This window comes from Varanus komodoensis, unplaced genomic scaffold (assembly GCF_004798865.1).
Source record: "Varanus komodoensis strain SLA01 unplaced genomic scaffold, ASM479886v1 scaffold19, whole genome shotgun sequence".
NCBI lineage: Eukaryota > Metazoa > Chordata > Lepidosauria > Squamata > Varanidae > Varanus > Varanus komodoensis.
The window spans coordinates 16,438,869-16,458,702 of NW_025335550.1; the positions used below are offsets into that span (position 1 = coordinate 16,438,869).

The 19,834-nt window shown below is 39.2% G+C and overlaps 1 protein-coding gene across 3 annotated transcripts in view; it reads right to left on the reverse strand.

Moving 5' to 3' along the window:
- The window catches only part of SLC24A2 (solute carrier family 24 member 2), a 102,077-nt gene that overhangs the window by 69,318 nt on the left and 12,925 nt on the right, over window positions 1-19,834 (reverse strand). For all 3 annotated transcript variants that reach the window (XM_044427930.1, XM_044427931.1, XM_044427929.1), the window contains exon 2: window positions 17,895-18,970. In XM_044427930.1, the coding sequence (XP_044283865.1) occupies window positions 17,895-18,821 (927 nt within the window). In that variant the 5' untranslated portion in view covers window positions 18,822-18,970. The remainder of the gene's footprint in view (window positions 1-17,894; window positions 18,971-19,834) is intronic.

A 19,834-nucleotide genomic window follows, 5' to 3' on the forward strand; every position in this document is an offset into this window, starting at 1 on the left:
TTGTGCAAAGAATCTCCTTGGAAGAGGAAAGTTTCATTGTCAGGGCAAAGAGAAATATAGATCAAAGCCCAAAGTCAGCAGTAGTACAAGAAGCAAAAAAAAAAAAAAAAAAAAAAAAAAAAAGGAACTCTGGATCCAATCTTGAAAAAGCAGGTCAGACAAATTGCAATTGGTAAGCTCTAGATTGTTTGGGGTCACAGAAAGAATGCACTGGATAGCAGTTCAAGTGTGCAAAATAGCATTTTAGATGTGAAAATAAAACCTTCTTCAGAATGCTAATGGTTGGATTAGCATTAGCTTCCAAACCAGAATATGGTTTGTTTTTAGAGGGTCAGGGGATGACAATGAATTAGTAGCACACACTTGCCACGTAAGCTTCTTCAAGGCAGACATGAGACTGTGTACAATTAAATATTGTTCTAACCAAAACTCATAGGAAAACTCCCACTGCTTTTTGCAGATGCATCCAGTGACTTTCAATCCTTAGATGAACAAAATAAGAACGCTTTATTTAGCACAGTTCTATATGTAATTCAGATAGCACATTTTGCCCAGTAATAAACAAATAAGATCTAATTAATAATTTACTTGTATGATGCTTTATATTATAGTATTGGCTGAACTTCCCAAGACTTAGTTCCGTTTGGAACCAGCAATTACAAGCAGAAGTGGAAAATGCTCAAAAAAACAGAACTCTGAACCACCCACCACAATGTCTTAATTTATTCTGCATATACTTCTGACCATGAACTTGGTGTAATGAAGCCACTTGTACAAACTGTGGGTTTCTTTGTTGTCAAGCAACCATCATCCACCTAATTTATTGTCTTTTATTACCCCACCTTTTAGAACCAGTCCTCACAGAATGGCTTACAATAAATTTGTATTGCACGCAGCCCCACATTAACCTGCAGCGTCAAACCCGAAGCAGCAGCGGCAGAGGATGCTGACACTCCGGCCGACCAGCGCTAGCTGTTTTGTGTGCGAAGCTGGCTCTCCCCCTGTGGAGCACCATGGATAGCACGTGAGCGTGAACTGAAGAGCTAGCAATCTGAGGCAGCGAAAGTACTCTGCACTAGCACTGTAAACTTCCTGGCTGATTGTACCAATGCCATATGGAATTAATTAAATAAATAATATCTATATTTTTCCATTTCTTTATTATTAGATTTATATCCAACTTGTATCTTATAATGAACTCGAAGTGTCTTACGTCACTCCTCCTCCTGCTCTCAACCGTGCCCACACAACAACAACCCTGTAAGGTAGGTTGGGTTGAGAGTCTGTGAATGGCCCAAAGCCACCTGGCTGGCTCCATGGCCCAGCAGGGACTAGAACCCAGATCATCTGAGTCCCAGACCTGTGCTCTTAACCACTACATCACACTGGCTGTCCATATACCACAAGAGAATGCAAGTAAATAATAACAATAACAATAATATTCATTATTATACCCCAAAACCAAGCATGCAACTAATAGAACTGATTATATCTTTTACAGTTTCTCATTTGACTTTATCAAATGACAAAAGGCAAAGCATTGTTGACCAAATGGTTCCTGTCCTGGTGTGTGTATGCCCAAAATACACAACAGGGGAAGGTTTTTTATTAAAAAAAATCTTTTGTTAAAGATTTACTCTCAAGAATTGGCTGCCAACAAATCTCTCCAGATGGGGCACCTGAGTACTTCTCAGTTGGCCCTTTATACATCGATCATTACAGGGTTACACAAAACCCAGTTAACACTTTCCAATAGGTTACAGAAGTTAAAAGGTCCAAAGGTGTGATCTTTCCCACTTGCATATCAAAGAAGATGCTCTGAAGCAGCAGGAGAGGATGGGCTGCCATTACAGAGGAGAGGAGGAGGATGGGCTGGGCTGGTGTGAACTGCCCTTTGTCTGAGCCGCTGTTATCTGTCAGGTGCCAACTAGCTTTCTCTGGACTGGTGCCTGGTTAGTGTCAGCTACATGTCAAGGATGTACACACGCTGATTTCTAGAAAAGAGGGGTTTTCTCTGGCCTAGCGATGTGTCAATGATTGCATGATTTAACCAACGGAAGTTGTACCTATTGCTTTGTACATCAGCCTGAACAGGAAGGAATTGACTATGCTTTTTCTGTACATGATTTGATACTGCTGACAAGTCTTGTACAACTTGAATGGCAAGTGGTCAACTCAGTTGTCATTGCCTGGTTTGTATTAAATAGTCAAGATCTCTCTCTCTCTCTCTCTCTCTCTCTCTCTCTCTCTCTCTCAGTCTTTGGGAATGGTTTGGAATTTAGATGGCTAAAATCTATTCCCATGGTTACCAATCAGGGTAAGACTTAAAACTGGCCACATGACTGCCAAGGCTTCTACTTCTGTGCCAGTTAAGCTACACAGCAGGGCCCCAAGTCCAATCTGCAAGTCACTTCAGAGAAACAATTTAATGGTAACAAATTACAGCTTGACATTTTTCTCTTATAGCTTGCAGTGTTCCTGTTCCTTACTCCATTTCCATTTCCATTCTAAATCCTGCTTCGTCAAGTATTATAGTGATTTTATGGAGTGTGGAATAAATCATGAAGCTCAGTTGATTAGTTCCAGAAGGCTTCTAATGCCACTTATACTGCTTTATGATATTGCGATTTGAACATCTAGTAAAAGAATCCTAGGTAATCTTTGCCGAGTTTATTATCTCACCCCTTAAAAGTGGTATTTCTCTTTTACTTCCAATACCTGCATTCAGGTGGAATTCATTTGATGTTATGTCATCTACAATTTTTGTAGTTTGATGCTTTGTTTGACAGAATGTGTTGATTCCAAGCTCAGTGCTTATCTATGAATTGTTTCAGGAAGAGTTGGAAGACATCTTTCCCTCTTTTATGAGAGTATGTCAGTATATCACAAATCTCTCTTGCATGATACAAAAACAAAGCTCTCTCGCTAGCATCATCAATATTTAAGGCTCCAAAACAGGTTTTGTGATTTGGCAAAAGAATACACCCCTAAGCCTGCATGTTTAAACTGAAGATCTAGAAGGTTTCAGCTGGTGCTATGCAGAGGTACAGAATGCTGTGTGTGTTCTTGCAGAGAGACCAATCTTCACTGTGGCTACAAAAAATTAGACAATGTTTCAGGTGTTTTCGTGACCTTATTTGCTCTTTTGTGTTGTCAGGACTTTATTTTTTGTCTTCTCATTATTAGGTACACAGTTGCATATCAATAGCTGCTTAGATATATTTAGATACTTCAAACGACTAGTGTGAAATCAATATCTAGTAGCCATGCTATTTTTCATTTTTACTGTAGTGAGGAGGGGGTGGATCTGGATCTTAAAGGCCCCCAAACTTGCACATTAGTGCAAGTGGTGTGAGCCCTGCATCTACCTTAGAATGAAAACATTTTTTGGATTACTACTAGATATAGATTTAAAATTCTGTTTTAGTCATAATGTAACTTTATTGTACACAACTGCAACCACCCATAAATGGAACCCTTTCCTGCTATGAATATTTGAAAGGTAGGCAATGTGGCCCAGATTCTTCCAATGGAGTCTATAAGTAAGCTAGAATCTAAAAGCTCCTCTCCTAAGGGGATTGCTAAATCCACACTGGGATTTATTGATCTAATTTGTCTAAAGAAAATACACATTAAAAACAGCCATACATAATTGATGCACCAGCAAAAGTTTTATTCAGTTCTGTTCCCTGGTCTGTCTGTCTATTCTTGTTCAACTGGCACATTACTTGGCAAAGCCATAGCTGCCAATTAAATATCTAAGTTGTGTCAATATTTTTGAGAGTTAAAATGCATGCTGATTCACTTGCATACACTAATCTTCTTAAAAACCAGTGGCTTTCAAGCCTTGTAGACCTTCTTTTTTCAGTGAGATCTGTACAGCTTCCTTTCTGCCTTCCTTGCTGGATTTAATGAAGAGGAATCATAGTGCCATAAATTCTAACCTAACACACAAGTTTGCAATTTATTCCTGACTTGTTAAAAAAGCACTTACATTTAATATCTAATTGCAGTAATAGTCTATTTAACAAGAAGTTCATTTCATTCTTGTTTTACAAGCCTACTTTTCCTCCAGAATTTTAACTACAGAAAATGAACTGTGCCACGTCTGGTGGAAAGAGGTTCATTTTAACATAAACCTGCTAAGTGTGCAATTGTACACTTATGTACAATTATGCCGTATGTTGGCAGCATATGAGTAACATCAGCCTTCTGGAACACTGTGCCCTCCATACATATCGGAGTCTCACTATCACTCACCCATCATCCCTGAGTCAGACATTCTAGCATTATAATGATTCCCATTCAGTTCACCAAACCAAAGTATGCCACTTTCCTCTTTCCAATAATTTAGGAAAAGAAGATTTGGGCATTGCAAGAAGGATTGACTGACATTGTGTGCATCTCCTACTGAAGTTCTCCTTCATATATTACAGAAGAAGCGTCATTGAGCGGTACAACTGCAGAATTCAAGCCTTTTGCTGTGCAGACTGTCACCTTTTAAGCTGGCATATTATATAAAAATCCAGTCATTTGCTTCTCCTTATCTGGCTTTTATCAGTTCTACCAAATGTTAATCAAGGTGTGGTTTTTAAAAACATTCACAGATGGTCTTGCTCATAAGGGAAATTTGCTTTCACAATAAGTAAGAGAAGGATACTTCACACTTTAATCTTGTCTTTTTGATTTAAATTCCACCCTTTAATCTTTTGGGGTGTCATATGCGGTATCTTGGGCATATTTTCCCCTAGGCCTTACTGGTAAATGCTGAAGTACAGATAGTGACCATGACAATCCCCACAGCTACATCCCCCACCCCAGAGAATCTGAAAATTCTGGTAACTGTTGATCCATATAACCAAACTAGTTTTCATTCCCATCAAGAACAAGCTTTTTATAAAAGTAATGGGTCAACTGCCCATAAATACCAGAACACTTTGCATCACAACAAGGGACATGATACTACTACTGGGAAAATTCATTTCCCCAACAGCCACTATGAGGATTGCAGTTAAACACAGAGGGAACAAGGAAGTGGGGGGAAAGGATGGGGCAGGAGATTATGGAAGCATTCCTACTAATAAAAAACAAGAGATGTTTCTGCATCACTGCAAGCTTTGGCTACACAAAATCCCTATTCTGCACAGCAGTGAAGATAATGGCAGATCCATCTTATGACTAATCAGGGAGACCAAGCATAGACTGGCCATAATCTTGCTTGTCTTCTTTTCGTTTTTATTTACTAGCATGGTCAAGGTGCGCTTATGGCTTTGCAATTTACAAGGCCTATATACAACACCCACATACTCAATATTTCTTAACAGTAAGACATAAGAAATCTGTGTTAAGTGATCCAGAGTATAAACTCTTGGGATAATTCTCTAATTGTGTTCCTAAAACTACCAGCCAAAAGTCATTGTGCAGCTGCACTGGTGCATTTTTTATAGTAAAAGATGAAAGAACCAGTGGGCAAACATGGGAGCACTACAACTGGAAGATGTCAATGTTTAGAATCCCAATAAAATTCTGTGAATGAAGGCTCATCCGGAGCACACCCATAGTTAACGCAAGACATTCCTTGATGGGCCATATCATACCCCACCTAGACCAATATTCCTTGTGAGAATCGTAGAAATCAGCAGTTGTCTAGGAGATGTGTGTAGTCCAACACATCAGGTGGGCACCCGGTTAAGGAGGCTGCTTTGCGAAAACTCAGGGCAAGTTCCAACTCTGACTCACGTTGGGCTCAAGTTTCCAAGCAGCAGGCAAATTTAACCACAATAACTAGGTTTACTCCTACTCTGGGACTCTTTTGCTAAGTGAGAGGAGTGAGTCCATAAAATTTCCAGGACAAATAGGACAAAATATATTTGAAGAGGTAAGCCAAATAAACACTGACTTCTTACAAGAAGAAGGTCAAGATCAATCAATTCAAGTTGCAACAATCCCGATTCAGGCTAGATATCAGGAAAAGCTTCCTCACTGTCAGAGCAATGTAACAGTGGAACCAGCTGCCTAGGGAGGTTGTGGGCTCTCCCACACTAGAAACGTTCAAGAAGAAACTGGACAGCCATCTGAGTGCGATGGTGTAACATAGTGTCCTGCAACAGCAGGGGGTTGGACTCAATGGCCTTCATGGCCCCTTCCAACGCTACTATTGTATGATTCTATGAAGAGCTGTAATCTCAAATATGCATATCGTCATATTTACCTATAGACTGGTACAATGGGCTAGTTTGTAAGACAGAACAGCCCATTTTTTTTTTTTTTTTGCATGGGCACCTGCCTTACTTAGGCTTGCCTAACTCTCAAACCACACCTGTCACCAGAGCTCACATGACAGAGCAGCTCCTGGCTTTCCAGGCACCATGCCAAAAGTACCCATGGGCACCCAGCGGAAGCAGCAGCCCCACACACGAATTAACCAACAGTGGCTGTTGCGTAGCATCCGCAAGGTCAATCTCACCATACCAAGTTGAATCCAATGTCAGTCCTGCTTAGATTAGACCCATTTAAATGAACAGGGTTAAGTTCAATGGGTCTACTCGAAGTAGGACTAATAGTAGACACAAACCAGTATGTTGGAACACAGTGGTGTAGTTATATTAACATACTTGTTCATCTTTACCAGAGTTTTCCTTTAGCAGGACCACAGCTGTGAAACAGCCTCCCTATGTTACTTTAGTTGTAAGCATATTGTTAAAACCTTTTAAGTAACCACAAGCACTTTAATTTGAACCTTTTGTTTATGAAGTACTCTTTACTCTTGTGCTGCTATCAGAGTTAGTCTTAAATTTGGTCTTTACTCTGGAGTGCTTTGAAGTTTTTGTGTCTTATTTTACTAAGTGCCCCTTGTACAGAAATAATGTCAAATGTTATAAATAAAATAACTAAAACGATAAATAAACTGTCCCAGAAGTCTTGAGATCAGGCTGTAGGACTCTGGCGCTAGGCAATCAACATGTTAATGAACTAAAGGCTAACAAAAAGAAGAAACAACTTTTCTGCATGCCCGATACCTTTATTACTTACAATTTAAAGCAAAAGTGGCATGCTGAATTTTGATTCTCAACCAAGAACATCTTACTTTTCCACTCTGTTAGGAAGTTTCTAACTGTGGGGGTGCCAAATCTCCTTCAGCTAGAATCCCCTTACAGAAACTCTTGAAGTCCGCATTCCAGTGGTGGGTGAGACCAGAGGCAAAAGGAGCTGAGCCAAAATATTAGCATACTTTGGCATAAAGCTCTTATTGCCAGTAACTAAGCCTTAAGAAAGACATTACAACTTTTAAGAATGAAAGGAAAAACGGAGGAAAACTGGAAAACTGCCAAACCACCCATGGTCAGGAGCAAGAGGGCACAGTCCCTGAAGAAAGGCCAGATTAGACTCAGGCCTGAGGTTCCACATGCCTGCTTCAGAGAAGCATCCTATCTGCCAAGAGCTGAAAGGTGAAAAGTTGATACTAGTTACTTATGTAATAAATGTCACTCATAATGCCATTTATTTTAAACTAGCCTAGGAATAGAACGTATTCCAGTGGTGGTAAGGCAGGATTATACACTGCATAATTTATGATTCATTTTTATTACATTTCCCTGGGCTTCTTAAACTCTTACAGAAATATCTTTATTTCTCCAACACCATCAAAATTGTTTTGAGTATCCATTCCTTTCCCCCTTTTGGCTGATGAATATTCCAAGAAATCCCTGAAATATGTCTATTTCTTCAACATAAAACTATTCGGGCATTCTTTCCCCCTTCTTCATTTCATTTTCTAAATGAAAGTCTGTGTCCTTCTGTAGAGCTGTTAATGCCACAAAGCATATGTCTTTTAAGCCTATTCCCAGGCCTCACCTCAGAAGAGTAACTCAAGGTCACAGATATTTATGGCTCACCCATTTAAAGAAATACATCTTTAAAAATGAAGAAGAGAGTGGAAAAACAGCCTCAGAACAGATCAATAAAAACAGCAATTAATGATGCTGAAGACAATATATATTTCTAAATTTGGCAGCATTTGACAACTCTGTAAATTTGTCAGCATCTATGTTCAATTACAGCTGGATCAAACTGGAGCAAAAGGATATTTTAAACAGTTTTGGAAGTACTAGAGTCCTGAACCACTCTACAATCTAACAAAACAGACATCTCTCTGCCCTGATCCAATCCCATGGAAGTCAGTGTGTGCTTTAACAGTGACTTCCATGCACTCACTAGACAAGACCACTGGCCCCTGCAGTAGGTGTATCCCCAGCAGAATGAAGAAACCCTTGGTCTTTTCAGGGATACCTGCATGAAAGCAAGGCTTAGAGAATCCCAGCCCTTTATGCTAAGGATGGCAAAGATGGTAAGTTGGTGGAAGGAAAACATGTACCTTCCACCAAACTATAGTTGAACATTTCGCTGGCTTTGCTGGGTAGGACTGATGGTAGTTCTGGTCCTACAGCCTCTGGAAGGTACATGTTTTCCATCCCTGGTTGATCCCAACTGAAGCAACTTACAAGTGCTGCAAGGGGCACACGCAGCTACAAGTGAAGGGGTATTCTTCCTACCCCTACAATGCCCTTATTTCTTCCTACAGCAGATCTGCACAACAAATTGCTACTCCCTACCTAACAGAGTATGATGTGCCAATCACATAAATTACTTTTTGACATATGCCTATTTTGATCAAGTCTTCTATAACGGAGGATGCTTCAGACTTTTAATTTAATTCTAAGTATCACAAGTACCCTGTGAACTGTCTTTCTCTTACGTATTTGATACCATTGAATATGGCATTCTTCTAGATTGACTTGACATTCGGAAAAATTTCCTAACTGTTAGAGCACTAAAGAAATGGAGCCAATGACCTAGGGAGGTGGTGGGCTCTCCCACACTGGAAGCATTCAAGATGCAGCTGGAGAGCCATCGGAGAGGGATGGGTTAACTGGGAGTCCTGCGCTGAGATGGACTCGATGGCCTTATAGGCACTGTGTTCCAGTGATTCTGGTCTTAACTGAGTGGTGTATTTCAGAGAAGAACATTGGATAACTACTCTTGGTAACTGAGCATGGGCTCCATAGGTTAAGTTCTTGTCCCTGCTGTTGCTGTTACATGAAGCCACTGGGAGCAGTAAACAGGGAATTTGGAGCCAAGTGCCATCTGTATGACACACAGCTCAATCTCCCCATGACATTTGACTCATGTGAGGCTGCACTAGTCTTGAATTACTTCCAAGACCCTACAGTGGGGTAGATGAGAGTCAATAAAGCAAAGCTGAATACTGGCAAGATCCTTTGATGGAACAATCTTCAAGTCCAGAAGAAAGGTTCATTTCTTGTTCAAGTGGTTGTACTCCCTTTGAAAGATCAAGATTATACTCAAGAGGATGCTCCTAGATCCATCATGGTCACTTTCAAGCGCCTTCTACCAGTTTCCTCTGGTTCACCAGCTACAGCATCTCCTGGATAGGAGCAGCCTGCCTGCAGTGGTACAGGGTCTGGTAACCTCATGCCTAGATTACTGCAACATCCTCTAAGAGGGGCTACCCTGGAGGCTTATCTGGAAGCTGGAGCTGGTGCAGAATTCTGCCCCCTTCCAGCTTGCAAATCCTTTGCTGAGGGGACTGCACTGGCTGTATAATTGCTTGTGAAAGTGCCTTCTTCCTTCTCAGCTTGCCCAGTCACTGAGGTCATCAGCTAGTATGTGTCTTGTGTTCTCACATGACCTATAGTAATAGACCACTCAGAGAAGAGCCTTCTGCGTGGAAAGTCCAGTTCTCAGGAACTCCATGCCTCTGGAGGTCAGGCAGCCACCAACATCGTGTTGTTCTTAACACCTCCTGAAACCGTATCTAATCTAAGAAGCCTACCTTGCCTGACCAGCCATGGTGTTTATTGATATTCTGGTTTAATATAATGTTCTAGTTTTTTATCTCTTTACCGTTCACCAATCTGGATTCTGCTTCAATGTAAAACACTATAAAGATGTTGCGAATAGGTAAATAATAACTTATATAAGCAAATCTATCTCCAAACCATGTACAACAACACTGTGGTGGCAAAGGGGGTCGATGCTTTCCACCCAGGTATAGTTGAGTGACAGACGAATCTATTAAATGTTATGTAAATTGGAATTATCAACATTTTAACTGTGTACACTATGGTACAGGGTGGTATATGCAATTCTAGCAGGAAACCTTCCTGTTCTCATTTCCCAATCTTCATTCTCTGGTTTTGGAGCTGTTATGATCTGAAAAGAGCTGCTGACTTTATGAGCAAAAGTCGTTTTACAGAAGATGCTTGATAGAATATATGCACTTTCCCATGGGTATAATCCATTTTACAAAGATCACCTTTTCTATTTAGCATAGCAAAAGCATGCACTTTATTTATTTATTTATTTATTTATTTATTTATTGCAGCTGACAAGCAAACAAATGGATAGTGAGTTCTTAAATGCAAACACTGGCGGCTAAAACAACTGTTTGGAATGGTGGATTGTTCGTTTTGTTTGGGAAAATAAGATCATAATTTTTTTAAAAATGCTTCTGTTCTTTGAAACTGCTCTTCCAAAAGGTTGATAAAATCTTAATGGTCTAATTCTATTCATAACTTTTGTCAGATGACATCACACCTACTTTAGATGTCTACTTGAAGGATCAGAAGGGCCTTGCTCTTCCAAGAGACATTTTGAAGCGGCAAAAAACTCCACATAGGGACCTTCAGACCTTCATTTTTCAGCTTTCACTTCTAACCAAACTTAGGACCTGAACTTTAACTTCAGATAAAACTTCATAAATAATGTTTTCAGCTGGATCCCTATGCCTATCCTAGTTGTCTAATAATAATTAATATGAAACACTTGGTAGGAAAAGTAGCATGTATGTCAAGGACTATACAACACTTTCAGTGTTCCAACTTCTCAAACAATTCATAAAGTACACCCACCGTTAAATAGACAGCATACAAACTGAGTGTGTGTGAGAGAAGAGCAAGCGAGAGAAAGAGTTGTAAACAGATCAGAGCTGTCACCTAATTCAAGAAATTTCAGGCTGCAATTCTATGCACTTTACCTGGGAGTAAGGCTTATTGACCACAGTGAGATTTAGTTATATGTAAATATATTAAAATCATTTATTGGCAGCTTTTTGTTTTTGGCTTCTTCAAAACAAAATTCATAATATTTGCACAAATTTGGAACTGGGAAATGTATGGCCCTAGCAAAAAGTATGCCAATCAAAGCTGAAGTATAGATTTTGAGTTGTTGTTCTTGATGTAGGATTTAATAAGTGACATATGGAAGCATCTTCCTTTCAGGAAATATGCTGACACTCCAGCTTGGCCACCATGAATTTTCTAACAATTTCATATTTGTGCAAACTTTTGGCTTGTGCACTGCAATATGCATATTCTACAAATGTAAGCAACTTGCATTAATTTGTGCAAATTGCAGAGAAGAGGCCCAAATCTTCTCAGCATTTTAAAAAGCAAAAACCAAACAGAAATCCTTATGTTGGCTCAGATCATTTGGTGCCTGCACAGATTTGATGAAAAAGAAAGTCCATTGCTAAGTCAAGAAAAACCATCAGATTTTTAACTCCCTCCCACTGGATTCCTCACACATCCTTTGCTGTTTCTATCATGATCTCTCTAACTTCTCCCCTTCTCATTCTCCCTCTCCCTCCCTCCCTCCCTCCCTCCCTCTCACAGACACACACACACAAGCAGAGTTTCTCTCTGTGGAAGCTCTTTTTATTGCAGAGGCACAATTATGAGTATCTGAAGATATCATCTCACATAATTTTGTTTCTGAATGTTACTGGACAGCTTTGTCAGCCAGGATGTCGAAGCATTCTGAGATTATGAAGTAGCACATATTCTGGCAATTTAAGTATAATCATACACAAGCAGAGAAAAGAAGGAATACTTCAATGCAATACTAAGAAAATTTGATGCAGAACTATTCCAATGATTTGTTTAAATGCTTTGCAAGAATTAAGAAATATTCTTCCGGACTAAAATTTCTAATTTCCCTTCCTCACTGAAAAAGAGACTATGTGTCCCTAGAGGAAATCTTTGTAGCTGGCACATTTACAAAGGTTTATATCCAACTGATATCATGGTCTTTGATCCAGCAAAGGCTTCTGTTAGCAGAACAAGGAGAGAGATTATTTTCTGTGATTCTGACTTTCCTCTGCAGACCCCATACCTCTTCCCCATGCTCTTTCAAAGGGTCTACAATGCTACAATAGGAGAAAAGGGAAATGGTCAAAACTAATATCGCACTCCATTCAACTTAAACAATCAGAGCGTATTTCATAAGTGGAGTAACACCAGTTGGATACTATCTAATGTGAACATTCACGTACTTAAGGGCCAGTTCACATGTAAAAACAACCCATGGGTGGTTCAAACCGTGAGCTGTTGGAGCCAAGGAACAGCAACCAAACAAACGAGCTGCTTCCCATACACTCGTCGCTTTTACGTTCAATGAATGACTGTTATGTCCAAAGCCAGAATTTCAGGGGGTTAGGGGGATAAACAACCCAGACTTAACCTGTGTTTTGTTGTTGGCTTACCTCTGTGGTTGTTTAATACCTAAACAATCTAGAGATTCCATGTTTGCTTATCATGGTAATACCGCTCCCTGTATCCTAAGTGCTTTTGTGACACTGTAGTTTTGGCATGTAGAGCTGCTGGGGGAGGGTTATCACCCTTACCTGCCACATGTGCTGCTTAGGGAAACAACCCATGGTTCTATATTCTATATTCACACAATGGGCCAGTTTGCACAACACACCGGGCTTAACTTGAATAACCAACTATGGCTGAATTCAGCTCACATGCCACAATCCCTTTGGGTTTTTATACTGATGTGTCCAGCACATCTTGGTTAAATAACCACACTGAACTTGACGTATTACATAAACCAGTTTGTGTATGCAGCCCATGGTTTAAACAAACTAGGGTTCACAATCCATCAGCAAACGATGGGTTATCTTTTTAGATTGTTCACAGTTAAGGGTTGGCATATCATAACAACTCTGAATTTGAACCCTTGGATCAAATAAATCATGAATCGGCATTATGTGTAAACCAAGTTGATATCACAACTTTGGCATTACTTTTTCTCTCTTTACCACTAAAATCATATTTCTCAAAATACATTTTTGACATACTTTCTCACTCCAAAAACATGCTTAATACACAAGGGCAGTTCAAGATATATTACTGCTAGATTATGTTCTTCCAAAGGCAAGCTTCCACAACTGTTTGAAAAAAAAATTCAAATAACTATTGCATAACTTGTTTTTCAAGAATATATTAGCAAAAATGATGCCATTTTATAACTATTTTATTCTGCCACCCACATTTGGCTTCGATTGTCAAGCCTTGTGCTCAGAACATGGTGGTGAGCTTAGAATTTTTGGCAACACCCTATCTGTGGACATGCCAAGTTTGCCAGTTGGAAATACTGGAAATCATTAGATTTCCATTATTAAAGTTGTTCTACTTTCTTACAATTTGTAAATTTAACTAGTTGCCTTCCAAGTTGCTTTTGCTTTAGCACTAGTTGTGCCTAACTCTTCTCCTTTGAAGATTTCTAGACAATTTCTTAAGATTTATACTTGGTAAGAGTAAAACACATGGCAAGTTCTTCTGAAAATTAATAATTTAATTGTTAAAACAAATCTGAATGCCATGAAAGACCTTGTGTTTTAGTTTAGAACACAATAGATCACGAGGTACAGAAATGAACTTGCTTTTTTTAAGATGTAATCCTAAACCACTTGCATGGATTAAATTTGGTTACACTAAACTTGGCTTACTTTTGAATTGACATAAATTGGCATTCAAGTGTTAAATTATTGGAAATGTTTGAATTTCACCAAGGGAAAGATTAACCCATCCGGGGTATTCACAATGCAATTCACACTACTTCTCCGCTTTCAGGCCCTTTATAGCAGTGTCTCATGCACCAGGGACTTGGTGCAAAAGAGTTGACACATTCTTTCCTCTCCTCACAGAACTGTTCAGATCCAAATGTTCTTCATTTAACTGGGACTGTGTACATTTCAGTGTTTGGGATTGGGGATTTGTTGCTAAGATAACTTTTAGTCCTTTGGTTCTTTATTTAGGTCTCTCAGAACTCCCTTGACCTGCTGTCAGCTTACAACACAAAGTCTTAAAGATAAATACTGGGGACAGCAACTGAACACTTTCCAGCTTAACAATGCTAAAGCTCATTTTGCATATCAGCAAGCAGAGTTATACAGAAACAGTAGGAATTTATGCAATTAGTCTTCAGTATTGTAAATTGCAAGATAATTATGCAATTATGGAATGTAAGCAATTAGTCTTCAATATTGTAAACTATTGCAAGATAGGTTTGTTTTAATTCCAAGTTAAATACACTCAACTTGCTGTTTTCTTATGAAGCATTCCACACAAAGAAAGAAAAATACTTTGCTTTGGAAACCAATCCTGTTGGTTTTTGATTAAAAGACTGCTGTAATGATTGCCTTTGACTACTTTAATTTCCCTGAGATGAAAAGCCAAAACATTCAGCCAATAACAAGGCACTATAATATGAAGCATCTTCTCCAACAGAGACCAAGAATATACCACCTCTGCAACACTTCTTATCTCTGTCTCTTGAGAAGCCACAGTCCATGTGCTTTTGGGATTAGTCATTTAATGCTTGATACAGATGACAGAAGACTCTTGTTCAAAGCTTCAAGAAACCACCCTCTGAATGAAAGCCAAATTTTCAAAACATGTTTTCTAGATGCAACAGAAATCCCTAATGCTGAAAACCTATACACACTTACCTGAGATTAAACCCCACCAAATTTAATGTGGCTCACTTCTGAGTAGATATACACAAGACTGTACTGTGAAGCTGTTTCATTTCAATAAGGAACATTAAGTCTCTAATCACTTAATGACTAACAAGATGCAAAGTGATTAGAGCATTTTATACAGCATTTTATAGAAGCATTTTTTTACAGTGAACGCACTTTATAGAACACCACAAGAAAGAAACAAGAGGCCACCATACAGAGAATTCAATTCTCCAAGCAATGATCCCTACGTGGCCAAAATGGCATCATCCGGACTGAAGAAGTATAAAAATTGCTTGGGTGAGGCCCATGTTTGTAGAAGTACATTAAAAAGTAAGCCCTAAGATGGAGGGAATTGAGAACAGAACCTGCTCAGAGGCCACAGAATAATGGCCAGCTATTCAAAGGAAACAAAACAGAAAGATGCAAAGGAAGGGGGAATGGAATGGAGTAACCTGGCTGGCCGGCTTCCTGAACAAGTGCACGGCATATTACAATGTACTGTTGCATGTCTTGCCTTGTACAAAACTCTGTCGTACGGAAGGACCATCCATCCACCAGTTTGCCACAGGATGACCTTAAGCGATCATCCAAACTACAGTGCAACATGAAGCAAAGAGGTACCCTGTTTAGTAGTACTATCAGAGAAAAAAGATTGAAATGGTTCAAATGACACCAAAAATATTAATCCCTAGGTCACTAGTCACTCTAAGAGATAAGTCTAAAGGGGTTGTAATGGGCCCCAAATATTATCAGTAATCAGATGTCTAATTTGAGGATAACTCAATCCAGTGAAAGGTTTTCCTATTGAACAACTTGTGTAATAAATGTTTATTTGATTAACCAGTGTTTTACAACATCTTCAAAAGGTCTTATTTCTGTACAGGTTGGTCAAGTTTTTCCAGTACTGGAAGTCATCATATTTTACACCTGGGGTATGTGTAATACACCTCTAACAACCAAACAACACACATTTTTGTCACTGCTATAGAACTATGGCTGTGCAAGTAACTTGGATACCTACCAAGCTCTGTTTATGAAGGGGTCAACGTGCCATTAATCACAATTTCTTCTCAAAATGTCCTTTATTTTATAAATGGTGTGCTTACCTGGCTGCAGAATTTCAGCATGAGACCAATCAATTCGGCACACTTTTGAAAGCAGGAGCAGGGCTCAGTCATTTTGTAAAATGTGTCTAATTTTTATTTTGTATTTCATTTTCATCTTATTTTTAATTTATATTTTATAATACTGTCAAAGGTATTTGTTCCTATCTTTTCTCTGTGCATTTTTTAAAAATAGGAAAGTACAAGCACCACTATATTAAAGGAAAATTTCTTCTTTCAATTACTAATACAAGCACAATTTATTCACTGTACTGAAATTGGTGGGATTCTCAAGCTTTGCATGGAAGGTATGCCTTTTCCTACAGAACTACCCCTGCTTCCTTTTGGTAGTTTCACAATCGCTTCTATGCATTAGAATTTCCACTCCCCACATTAAAAGAGGTTCGATGCAAAAGTTACAAGTTTACAAGCTATTCCTTAATCATGATAAAAGGGTTTGTAATGGGCCACACGGTGTATAGGCTGCTCCACTACTCCCTCTCCTCCCTGGCGTAAATTTGCCCACAGTTTTTTGTTATCCTTAACCATATTGAACATTGATCAGAGTTTGCAATTAACCAGGATTAGAGTATACATCATTAGCCCTTAATCATGGTGTATTATAATTAATATTTTAATTAATAATATTCTCCTAACCACAGTTAAAGCTGGCTGCGAAATAATAAAAGCTATTTATAATAGACAGCTTAGTTATGAAGGGATATTGCACAGCATATCCCCTATTCCTTAACTATATGGTACAGGCCATATTATATGTACGGTTGACAAGAGCAAGGGTCTTCCATTTGCCATTACAGATCCTGCCAGTGTGAGCAATAATGTATCATACTATATGGGTTTCCTATCAGTAGGAAATGGTCATGAGGACACATGAAATTGTCCCTGAATTCAGGGAATTCAAAGCTGTAACAGTACACAAAGTATCATGCAGGTACAATCATGAGCTTGTGGGCAAAACCATCTCGTTTTGCTATCAATGGCACTCCATGAACCCTAACCAGGCTTGAACAAGGGCTGAGGTATATGCAGGAGGGAATCAGCTCTGTAACTTATAGCATACCAATCTGCGCTGAACCTTCACATTTACAGCAAGCCTCCAACAAGAATGTCTAGACTAAAAAGTGCAAGGCCAAGTCATACACAGGGAGAGGAGAATCGATTTTGCCACACCATCTCTGTAAGCTCCCACTGCAATTTATGTCACTGCGACAGCTCGAAAACACAACTGCCAGAATTGCACAAACTGCAGAATCAGCACAGACAATCCTCAGGAAGAGGCACCAGTTTGGATATCTGGCAGTGCCAGCGACCAGCCCAATATACTTCCAGACCCAATATACATCTAAGGCATTAGGCTTTGTCCTTTAATAAAGCACCTTATTGGGAGTGAAATATCTACAGGACCACCCCCTTGCCTGCAAATCTAACTATATTTTTAAGCCTTCATCTGAAGCCCTGCTTTGGATGTCACCACTGTCTGCAGCGTAGCAGATGGGTGCAAGTGGTGGCACCTTTCTGGTGGGGGGAGCATTCTATGATATGATGCTCCAGATGTCAAGACACCAGGCCGTGTTACTGTTTCAGTGCCCTTCTGTTACCTGAGCAGTAGCTGAATGTACCTTGTGCTTTTACATGTTCTATACTAATTCCTGCTATTGGTGCTTTGCTTGCTTTTGGTGTTCTGTTTCGAGAATTCTGTTGGCAGTGCAGACATTAGTAATCTGCTAATCAATGTGACCAATTGCTAGTCACACTGATGAACTCGCGTGCAAAACGAAGAGCTAATAAAAATATTTAAATACAACAGAGGTTGCCAGCAAACACAGTCCAGACCAGGAATAGATCCAGAGACCATCCTAAGGGGTTATTTTGGCAGAGACACAGCACAGATTTAGAAGACAATGATGCTATTTTTCTCTATATATGATGAAATCACTAACCTTTACTTCAGGTTCTGGTGATACTTTCTCCATGCTGTTCTTGCTCAACAAGTTTTTCACTATTTCTTCTACTTGCACATTGAATTTCATGAAGGTCACATAGACAATATAAGCACTCAGCAGTGTTAAACTTTCCCACCACATAATGAAATTATCCAAAAAGAAAATGATTAGCAATATCAAGTCCATGATGTAAAAGCTCACATCTCGAAACAGTGGCCACCAGGTAAGGTTCAAAATCTCTTTAGAAAATAAAGCACACATGCCAATTACAAACAGGATATTGAATACTGCTGATCCAACTATTGTTCCAATGCCAACATTGCTGTGAGATATAAAGACTCCTATTAAAGAAGTAAATAGTTCTGGAGCTGAACCACCAGCAGCCATGAATGTTGCCCCAGCCACATCATCAGAAATCTCCAGTTTTTCTGTGATGACTGTCAATGAAGGAACAAAGAACTCATCACAGACAATGGCTAAGGCTACGAACATGTAAACCATTCCAAGGATATGAAGGATCACAGCACCCCTCCTTCTTTCCTCAAGAGAAAAGAGATCTTCTGGATACTCTCCCTTATGTTCTGTGTGGTTATTATTTCCAGTTTCGTATTTCATAGAAACAGGTGAATCTGGAGTGCCACTTTGATTCTGTTCCTTGAAGTCCAACAGAGTTCTTTGATGCATGTGCTTAGACGTTTGGCTATCTAGATTGTCGATTGTCTCTCTGCTATAAGGTTCCAACTGGGAAAAGGCACTCATTGAAAGAGAAAAGGTGCTCATGGCCATAATACCCAAGAAAAGTCCCATTATTCGTATCAGTCTCAGTTTTTTCTTAACATTTTGGTGTTTCTTACAGCCAAGTGGTGGTTCCTGCAGACACCATTCCTCAAGAATACGGACAAAACTGTTTTTACACTGAGCCATTTTGAGCTCTTTTCTGTGGTCCCAGAACTTAACAGTCAGTTAAATTGTTCTGTCATTCTTCTTTTGCTGTTCAAGTAGATGGTGCTTTGATACGCTCTTTCGGAATCAATGATTGTTATGCTTCATATGGAGCTCATGCCTTGCTTGTGCTTAAAAGGAGAAAGAAATAACTGTATCACTTTAGTTACAATGGTGAACATTATATACGCTCAACAGGGAACCTTCTGTGGTGAATTTCAGCCACTGCATGCCATTAATCATTTACATCAGTGCACCCATTTACTAATTTCTTAAGGAAAAAACAGAAGTCTTTCTACCAACATTAAAGACATATTTGTTTGGCCAGAGAATTATCCTGATGATTACCATTGTGTACTGCCCTTAGCTATTTCACTATTTTATTACTGACTGATTTTCTTACATTTTATTCTAATTTTACTTATGAAATTTGTGCTAGGGATATAGATTTAAAGAAAAACAGTGTAAAGATTTTCTGAAATAAGTAACTGAAAGTCAGACTTGGTTACTTCATGATTCCAGCCCTGGTCAACTCACAATATCTCTTCCTCAAAACCTCCTTTCTTTTCTCAGTATGCTATATCCAAAGTAACCAGGTTCGTACAGTGCATGAACAACTCCTTAATGGATCTTTAACAAATACGGCAATAAACATATTGCAACAGAAAACACACATTCATATTATGCAAAAAACAAAATACTCCCCCACCCACCCCAAAGCTGCAGATGAGAAAAGAGTTGCAAGCACAAGAAGCATGAAGGTGCTGCCAGTAAAGTAAAAAATGTCTGATGGTCTAGCTGCACCCACAGCCTCACAAAAAACAGCCCAATCCACAATTGTACTGAGCAGAAATTTTAGGATTTAAGCCACTCTACATAGTTAATACCCACTGAAGTCAACTGATAGGCTTAAATCCAGACACTTCCGCATGGATCTATCCGTAAGTACTTCTTTGGGATATTAAGACATCAGCATATTCAATTACAATACGCAG